The sequence below is a fragment of the Antennarius striatus genome, chromosome 20 (assembly GCF_040054535.1).
Source record: "Antennarius striatus isolate MH-2024 chromosome 20, ASM4005453v1, whole genome shotgun sequence".
Lineage (NCBI taxonomy): Eukaryota > Metazoa > Chordata > Actinopteri > Lophiiformes > Antennariidae > Antennarius > Antennarius striatus.
Window position 1 is genome coordinate 6,515,589 of NC_090795.1, and position 9,805 is coordinate 6,525,393.

The following is a 9,805-nucleotide window of genomic DNA, read 5'->3' on the forward strand; positions in this document are numbered from 1 at the left end:
AATAGCAGAGCAATCAATAATAATGTGAACGTTAAATCATGGTGTTAAAATGTAATTAATTATAATAATAAGGTAATTCTTGTAAACATTGAACATTTATGTGTTTCCTCACAATAAGTGAAATGATCAAGGCCAATCCAATCTGTCTTCACAACAGTTAAAAGGCTGCTTTAATTTTTTATTTTTTATTTTTGCTGTAATTTGTACAAATTATTGCCACACATTACAGTGACAGATTGTGAAACGATTCGGTGGTTATTCATCAGAACAGTCCTGCTTTTTTCTTCAAGTCCGCCTGCCTCCACTTTGGCAGGCGCCTGAAGTCAGCCCGACTGGTGCCCAGAAGGTTCTCAAAATCCGCATCAGACAAGTAGTCCTAAAATCAGACAGAAAACAGTCAGTCTGCCCTCTATGGGAAGTTTGTGGTACTGCATGAGGAAAGTGGCACACGCCCATCATGTCTGGCCCCGCCCACTGAGTCACAGTCACGTGGTTTATGAGATTATAGGATTCTTGGCATGGTGCGTAAAACCCCACGCCCTTGCTCGAATAAAATCAAGACAAGACTGTCACTGAAACCAACTCCAAAGAGACACAACAAATTCTTATGGATTCATTTTGCATCTCCTCATCCTCGTTTTGCTCCACACCCATAACTTTGCACCCACCTCTCTCTGGGAGGGGTCCACTCCTTCAGGCAGTTCACCGGGGGACTTGTTAATCAGGAGTTCTGGGTTCAGATACGTTCCAGTTCCACCAGTAGAGGGGGATGCAAATCCACCAGCTGGGGATGATGGAGAGACGCTGGAGGAAGGCCCCAGGTTTGTGGACACAGGTGACTGAGTCGTCTGGGTAGAGGGGCTCGTGGGAGAAGAGGGTTTGGGGGCCTGATCAATTCCATGGACCCTGTATACCGGAGGAGAGCTAATGGGGCCTCCTGGAGCCTCATAACTCCCCCCTCCGATCCCACCAGGAGTTTTATTCATATGTGAGTTGTTGAGATCCTGAAGGCAAAGAACACTGGTGTGTGAAAAGATATATCTGGAAAATGTTTATACAACATATCAACGAATAAAATGCGATTAGTGACATTAATATGCATCACACTAGAGACATGAGCATCTGGGACAGTACAGTTAAGTGTTAGTATTAATTACAGTCAATCACTTACTACAGTGATCTGTGAGAGAGATGCATCGCTCAGCTTTTTTTTCATCTCCTCATAGGAGTTGCCTTCCTGTTGAGAAGATCATGTGAGCCAAGACTAAAAAATTAGTGAGCATGCAGGGTTTTGTTCATCATCAAACAACACATAAAATCATCCACAGGTACAGTAAAGTTCTAGTTCAGGGTGCACAAGATTAGTCATGGTATGCATGCAATATTTGCATCCCTGTTGCAGAATCAACGTTGCTGTAATGGAAATGTAAAGTCTCAGAAGACGTCTGATTTGTGACGCTTTGGATCGCGCTGCATTTGTCGTGTCAAACGGTTTTAACAGACTCACGCTCCACTTATGAGGATCCCATGCATTGAACCATCCAGTGAAGGTGGGGGGCTCGTAGCCCTGTTTGACCACCACGATTGGGGTGTCTGTGTCACGGCCTGCCGGGTGCATCTGGAGGTATTCCTTGGCGCAGTTCCACGCCTCCTTGGTCTCATACTGGTTGGCTAAGTTTCCCACCCACAAGAAAACCTGAGGTTGGATTTGGAATAAAAGCGAAAGGAAAATTAACCTGTTTCAGATAATTATAGACTTATTTCACGACCAGAAGTTAAATATGAATATTTAAGCAAGTACGCTACTTAATTATGGGTTTGAAGATCTTAAATCTTACTAGTACAATTACAGTGAAAAGTATATATAATATTATTTAATGCAACGTATTTAAAGTTTGGGTTTCTTTCAAAAGGTAACTGAAACATTCTCCTTACCCATGTTTTGTTTTCATTTTTTTAACAGCAAGAGATCCATTTGTTGGCATTTTCTTAAACACAATATAGTTTTGCATTTTAATCAGGTCCAGATTTTTGTTTTCGATAAAATGCAAACCAAGTCTTTGATGGCTAGAGATCATACAGATACCATTCTGTACATTCCCCACTTTTTTTTTTCTTTTTTTTTATTTCAGCACCCTTGACCTCTCACCTCTTCCCAGGTGTCCAATAGCATGACGTCCTCCTCGTCCAGGTCGCTCTGAGCGAAGTCGTCCACCTCGGTCATCTTGAACGTCCCCGTCTGATTGGAGCATTCAAACAGGCGGGGACTGTGAGGAGGCTCCTCCCTCTGCAGTCTGAAACAACCCAGTTCTCATGACCTTAACCTTACTGGAAATTATGCAGCACTCTGGAGGCGGGTAGGGAGACGCTATAATCTAATTGATTACACTGGGACTATTATCTGGACATCAATTTAAAAACTATCCAAGCAGATTCAAATTTAAACTCCTAACTTTTTAAAAATACTATTAAATAGTCTCTTGATAAATAAAATTTCTCTTATCGTAACATAAAATCTGATTTAAAAATATGATGTTGCTAATATGATATTCACCTTTTATCACTGGCATAGGGGGCCTTTCCTCCCAGAGCTACCCAGAATTCAGCTGGCTCCTGGCCCTCCATTGCCACCTGCTTGTCTTGCTTGGACAACACATCAGACATCGCTCTGCCCATCACCCTCTCATCACCATTGCAGCCCTAGAGACAAAGATCAGTGATCAGATGTCAAGGAAGCAATGACTGAGACAAAAAAAAAAAAGTTAGGATTCTGGAGCTTACCTTTCCGTACCACAGGTAGCACGTCTGGTCAGTCTTGAGCAGGAAAACATCGTTGCTGTTCAGAGACGAGGCCCTCGCCAGAACTTCAGTGGCCTTGGTGTTCAGCTCACTAGTCCCCCTCACCTGGAAGAGCCTGGCACCTGCGTCAGGGTTGACCACACCAGGTCGGCCTGTGCCACCCTGAAGGCAAAAACAAGTACAAAGTTTGCATCCAGAGATTGTATACACACACAGATTGGCATAATATGCAGCTTTGTGCTACCTTTGACTTCCTTGAAGCTGTAAATACTTGTACTGACTATAATTTGCTGTATTTTCTGCACTATTTTAAGAACTAAATCATTACCTTTTAGTCTTCCTGCAATATTTTATCTAGACTTCTCTCAAATACAAGACGTGGACCTAATTTGCATGTGACCATTTGTAATCTAGACTTAAAGTCTTCATCGCGTTAAAGCTCACCTCAAAGATGATGAGTTTCCCTTTGAAAATAGCCAGGAAGTGGCGAGGCTCCTTCCCCATGACCACCCTGACCTGAACCGGGGCTCCATTGTACTTGTTGTCAACATTGACAGCCTGGTATGCACATGCTGTGATCTCATCTTTGGTGGCATGACGGCCCTGTGTGGTGGAAGACAGACATGAACTTAATGGAGCGTAACAAACCTTTATTTATTATATCATTTGAGCAAAGAAGATGAGCTAAAAACAAAAATAATATGCCGTCCATGATGCCACTGACCTGCCACATGTAGAGTATATACTGCTGCTGGCCTGATCTTTGATATGTGTACAGCACCAGGTAGCAGTCTCCTCCGTAAAACTGTCCATAGGTTTTTGGATTTACTTCAGCCAGCTCTAAGTTCTCTATACGCCACACCTGAGATGGACAAAATTCCAGAAATATAAATAAGATCCATGCATTTCCTGTCTCAGTACAGATAATATCACCGATACTGGATGTCTTTTGTCTTCACCTGAACATCTCCAGAGGCATCGTCCACCATACGCTGCTGCGCTGCCAGTTCAGGACGTGCATGGAGCTGCATCACATCAAACTTGACCTGGTCAACCTTTGCTGCATGGACACCCGCATTAACAGCGTTAGAAATAATCACTTAAACTAATAAATAATTTATGATGTCATTGTGATAGAAAACCACTGAAAACAAACATTTCATCTGAGAATATTTCATCCAGTTTATTTTGCATTTGAAATCACAAAATGGGGTTTTGTTACACATTTATATGTTGCTTAGAAATAAATTATTCTATTTATTATATAGTCATGATGGCTTTTTCACCAAAAACATCTAATTTATCTAGGATGACATACTTTTGTGTCTCTATGCAGGTAGGGTGCAATATATATGATAATAGTATAATATAATAATATTCATAAATAAGCATGAATGTGTTTAGTGTAATAACAATAAGAAGGAATAAGATGACTGAGAACATTTCTTTTTGCAGCTATCTGACTCAAATGAATTAATCGGAGGTTATGTGGAGGTTACCTATTTTTCCCACGCTGTAGGTGGAACCCAGACCCTGAGTTTGCCCTTTATCTCTCCAGGATTTGAACAAGTGCTTGAACATCGATGACTCTCCTCCCTCAGCCATCACCTCCACACTGGTGCTAGATGGGTAGTTTTTGGCTTTGATATAACCCTGGTAGAGCAGATGAGAGTATCTTTCATGATGCTGATGAATTTTGTCTGCTTAGCTTTGGTAAAAGGAGCTATAATTCTGAAGTAAAGGAGATTTATTTAGTCAACCAACCACAGCTCTGTTGAGAGCTTCTCGCCGCTCCTCCTTGGAGGCCTGTTTGCCTTTCCACACCATCACACTGGAGCCCCTCTGGTCCAGTATGTAACAGTCCTGACAGAAATACAGCCAACAATAATATAAGGCTCACGGCCTTTCATAAGAATGTCTACTGATGATGTTAGAAGATTAAAAGACAATTACAGAGGAGTGCAGCAGATCTTGCGTCAGAGGCTGCGTCGCCACCTCTTGAACGACCAGATTCCCACCTTGTTCAAACACGCTGAGGAGATACAAGGAGATTTTATTAAGTGAACAAAATATTTCCAATAATATACATCAAGATGGAGTTCTCACTGGTAGAGTCTGACGTTGGCGTTCGGCGCCCCGTCAGGTCTGTCATCAGGAGTGGCCTCCTTTAGAGGCGCGCTCCTCTGGCCGAGCACCGCCGTCATGGCCTTCATCAGCTCGGGGGAGTCTTTCTCGTTTCCTCCTTCGACCACACCGATCTGAGCTCGACCTCCTCTCTCCCGGTCCCGAATGTCCTGAGCCAACAGCACTGCCTGTAAACCAGAGAGGGATGCGAGGTGGAGGGGATTAATATCTCTGCAAATTCACTTAGGGAACAGATTTAATTTCTATGAAAAAGATATTTATGAATATAAATTGAATTGAAATTGCTTTGAAGAGGTTTTGATTTAAATTTAGTTTTGAGTGCCTTTTTGTCTGCTACTTTGCTGCACTTCAGACAATTAGTTTTTGTCTCATCTAGTTATCATGGCGATATGCAACATATAAGAATTTCATGAATTATTGATTAATTATTTAAATTCTGTCATTTCTAACTGTCTTTCCTGTTAAATGCAACCATGGTTGCACATTTGGGACTTCACGCTCGTCTGTGATGAAATGTTACCTTCAGCTTCTCTCTCCTGTTGCTCTGGGGGCCGTTCCACTGAACAATTGCTTTCCCCATGTCCAGCAGGAATATATCTCCATTGTTAAAGCTGTCCCATGACACCTCCACCTGTTCATGAAGGGATGTTGAGTCACCAAGTCATTTCCTTATTCAATTTAACAGCCATAAAAAAAAAAGTGTTGCTAACACGAGGATATATCACTTACACACCATACAGTCATATCACTCCTCTGGCAATTAGCACCTGCTTTGACAACTCTGGCAACTAGAATGCTGTAATTTATTTAAAAGGGAGTGCCAACAGTCTTTGTAGCTCTGCGATGTGAAGCCTGTGATATCTCCAGTGGGAGTTGTTGGGCTGACAGCATTAATATCTAATACAGCTCTTTGTAGTTGCATAAGTTGCATACCTCCGATGCTGTGACATGTTTTCTCCCTTTGACGTGCAGCAATCGCAGGACGTTGTAGAAGTTTGTGTCAACGTGTTGAAAACCCGAGGCCACCCCACCCTTTTTGTAGCTGTGGAGAGATTGGCGTACATGACCAAAGTTCAAGTGCAATAAAACACAGCATAACGCAAGAGCAGCTGATAGTACTTGTAGTTGTGTTTGTTTTGAAATATACCTTTAATGATAGAGCACAAACATCATTAAATGTCAGATGTTGCAGAACTTGGCGAGAGAAAACTGTAATTCTTTGCTCAGCTTGGACAATATAATAACACAATAATTACATGAACAGGTTTTAGTTTGGTAAACTGTGTCTAAGAAAGATTACAGCGTAAGTCTGTAAGGGAAAGAGAAACTCCCCTTTATTTGGTGTCTACCCCTTTCTAGTCACCTCCCCATTTGTGTGACTCACATGAGACCATTTTTGAAGTAGCTCCTAAACCGAGGTGACTCGTTGCCCTGCACCTCTCTGTGCTGCACTGGAGTTCCACCCAAGTATTCGTCCAGCTGGGTGACGTAGATGGCGGCTGCGCCTTGCTCATCCTGGGAGGAGGTTTTTCCAATCCAGTAGTGGATTTCAGCTGACTGCCCCGAGCCCTTGTTCTGACTTATCTAGTGATGCAGAGAGAGACAGATTGAAGACTGATGCTTCCACAGATGCTATCAAGGCGTGCATGAATTTCAGGCTTCATTGTACTCACATAAAGAATAATGTAACAGTCTCCCTCAAAGAAGTTACCAAAGGCTTTGGCTGAAAGAGGCACCATCTGCAAATTCTAGGAACAGAGAAAAAATACAAATAAATTATGATTTGAGCATCCTTCATCGTACATAGTACAGTACCCAAGTACAACCAGTAAAACACATCCATCCTATGCGCTATGGCTGACTTACATTGATGGTCCATATCTGCAGGCCTGGCTTTTTGCCAACGTTCCTGAACGCGTCTTGATTGTCATCGCTCATTCTGATGAACTGAAACGACGTAAGACAAGAAACAGTTTTTAACCTGAAGTGAACTATTGATCTTTTGCTGTGTGTAAATAATAATAAACATATATAAAGGTATACATTTGAGATGCCTAATGAAAATGAGCAAAGAGATAATGATAGAAATGCAAATGTCTTAGTGACGTGACATTTTTTTGGCAGACTTTATTTTAAAAACACATTTAGTTTACAATATTTACAGTAATATTTTTTTAAAAATTCCATTCCAAGGCAATTTAAACAAAGAAGCAAATAAATTTCTACTTGCACATAAATAACTGTTAAATTTTATATTAGAATGATACCAAATAAAGCTAAATTATTTGCAATAACTAATCAAATTTATCCTCTTTTGTCTTACTACGCTATTTTGAACATAGGATTTTCAATGAAAATGTAATAATAATACATTTTATACTTTTAATTTGCAGCATTTTTTTAAAAAGCAAAATAGCATAAAAAAAATATTTGTCACTACATGAACATGAAAACAACAAAAATGATCTTCTTCACACATACAGCAGATGTGGAGCATCATGTTTCAACACAATACCAGCCCTCCTTTAGCTCTCAGTTTTGTTCTCCACCAGCTGCCTGAGAATACGTGTTACAACCTTACATACTCGATGAGAAAACACGTTTTCAATTACAATTCCAAAGTACTTCAACAGAGAAACGCTGAAGCCTCTTATACTAATCCTTACAAGTTCCCTATCTTTTCACTGGAAACAGATGTCTCTGACATAACCAGTCAACCTTTTCAAAAGATTGAATCTCCAACAGTGATACATCACTAATCCCCCTAATGAGTGTCATCCTGGCTCCATAGCAGCATACAAGTTCTGCAATCAGTGATGCTTAAACCGCCTCTTGACTAAACCATCAAAAACAACAGCACTGATAAGTCACACTGTATCACCAGCTGAGCCAAGAACACAGGCTTAGTGGTGACACTGGTTTTTGTCGGCTGTTATGTTGCTGACACAATAACATGAAAATATACAGGATATAAGCTCCACAAACTCATGGTTGTTGTTTTTTGTTTTTTTTTTGGGGGGGAGGGGTGTTCAGAAAGATGGAGGAACTGTGTCTGAGGTTGTCCAGAGGAGAAATAATCTTGGATTTATGGATGACATCCATCCTCAGACAAATCTCCAGGTCAGATAAAAACGTCTTAGAGGCAGTGATTGATTAAGAGTTTCTTTGAGACACGTCTGGTCATCTGTACTGTACCAGGGTGTTCCCCACTCCTTTTATTAATACTGTCATGACTTTGGTATTCTGGTAATCAGATAAAAAGGTGAGGCCTGCAGAGCAAACACACACAAAAAAAGGGTTGGCACTGAAATTAAATGATATGACTTGGGCTGAAGTTACAAATACTTCTCCTGTGCGAGTCTGAGAACAGAGAGGCTGATTCATAATCCAGTCATAATATCACGAACACAGAAATAGCTGCTGGTTAAAAACAGCATTAAAACGAGATAAATCTTTCACTTTGGACACAAGTAATGACCTGTGAATGCTGAAATGGCATTATTGATCAAAGAACAGTTAGACCCTTACCTAACTGAGAGCGATTATCTCGGTTATTAGCCATCATTAATGACTGGTTATAGTAGTCAAGGGTTAGGGGCGACATAACTCCTGACATTTGTCGCTGATTAGGTTTAAAGTACAAGTACATAACCAGTCACTGCTTATCCATGGTTTCAATGGTCAAACATGGATTTATTTCTGACACATAATGAAATAAACTGTTATAATAAAGATATTAATAATAATTGCATCTGTTTACGGCTTGTTTGTCTTCATGTGTTGGAAAGGTGAATATCTAAATGTAAGATTTAAGCTCTGTAATCATATCTATTATTCCCTTCAAATGAATAAAATATACATTAATCATTAATGAATGTCGAGAGTGATATCACGGACAATCTTTGTTCCTGTCATTCACTTTAAAGTATTCCTTTTCATCAATCTGTTTTCCTTTTTCATCTCCCTGTTGTGAGTTTTAAAAGGATTGATTGATCTGGCCTATGCAATCTGATCCCACCCAGAGGCAATGACAAAGAAATGAACAAACAATATCTGAAAAGATTGCAGACAAGCCATGCTTCTATTATTGTGACAGGAAAGACTAGTTCCACATTATTTACGCAGCTGTGCTCATTGACCCTACTTATAAAATGACCTCTGTGGATGCTTTCAATCTGTTCATCTCCCTTTACACAGAATGATAGAGGTTTTAAAACAGCACAGGAAGTCTGTCTGGAGGACTGATTTACAACAAATTGCAGCGACTCAGATATAAGAAAAAGAGGAATATTGAAAGTAATCTAATGAGATATCTTACCAAAATAAAAGTCTCATCTTACCTTGTCTTGTGTCTGGCGGAAGGATGTCCTGGGCGTCTCCTGCAAGTTGTGGAAGGAGATTAGTGCGATGATGTCTTTACGCAAGGCAGAGACTCTGCTTGTACCTCTGTGTGCAGACTGGAGTGTGTGCGGCAGAGAGAGTTGGGTGTATTTGTCTCCACACCCTGGTATGAACACACCTGCAATTTCCTGGGTCGATATTTACAGTACAAAGACCTTAAATACGCCTATGCTTACATTGTTTCCAGGCCCTCAGAAAAAAGAAAAAAAAAGTAAAGCCCTTCTGGCTTGTTTTGCAAATGAATGACGGCCACATAGTCAAGATCTTTGCAAAATTTTACATCCTGGATTGAGATGGACTGAAGCCTCATTTGATGTCCTGGTTGTGCTTTAAGCACCCAGCCAGAGTTTCTGTGCGGCTAAGCCCGCAGCAGCACAACAAGCATCACATGGGTCTCCTGACACTAATTATTCATTTCACAACTGTTATAACAAGTAGATGAGGGAATTGAACTCAACAG

The 9,805-nt window shown here is 40.7% G+C and overlaps 1 protein-coding gene across 2 annotated transcripts; it reads right to left on the bottom strand.

Annotated features, from left to right (window-relative positions):
• Nucleotides 1-112: 112 nt before the first annotated feature.
• Nucleotides 113-9,413, bottom strand: vill (villin-like). Of its 2 annotated transcripts, XM_068343721.1 has the most exons (20): nt 9,285-9,413; nt 6,811-6,891; nt 6,618-6,692; nt 6,329-6,528; nt 5,878-5,986; nt 5,465-5,575; nt 4,906-5,111; nt 4,753-4,831; nt 4,564-4,662; nt 4,299-4,452; nt 3,759-3,859; nt 3,524-3,661; nt 3,244-3,402; nt 2,782-2,961; nt 2,555-2,700; nt 2,150-2,294; nt 1,508-1,696; nt 1,172-1,237; nt 669-1,004; nt 113-376 (listed from the first exon to the last, which is right to left on the bottom strand). In XM_068343721.1, exons 2-20 carry the CDS (start codon nt 6,880-6,882, stop codon nt 263-265), a joined length of 2,679 nt encoding a protein of 892 aa, XP_068199822.1. In that variant the 5' UTR covers nt 6,883-6,891; nt 9,285-9,413; the 3' UTR covers nt 113-262. The 2 variants fall into 2 exon arrangements, with proteins under 2 accessions (XP_068199822.1, XP_068199823.1); XM_068343722.1 differs by lacking the exon at nt 1,172-1,237.
• Between the last annotated feature and the right edge of the window lie 392 nt (nt 9,414-9,805).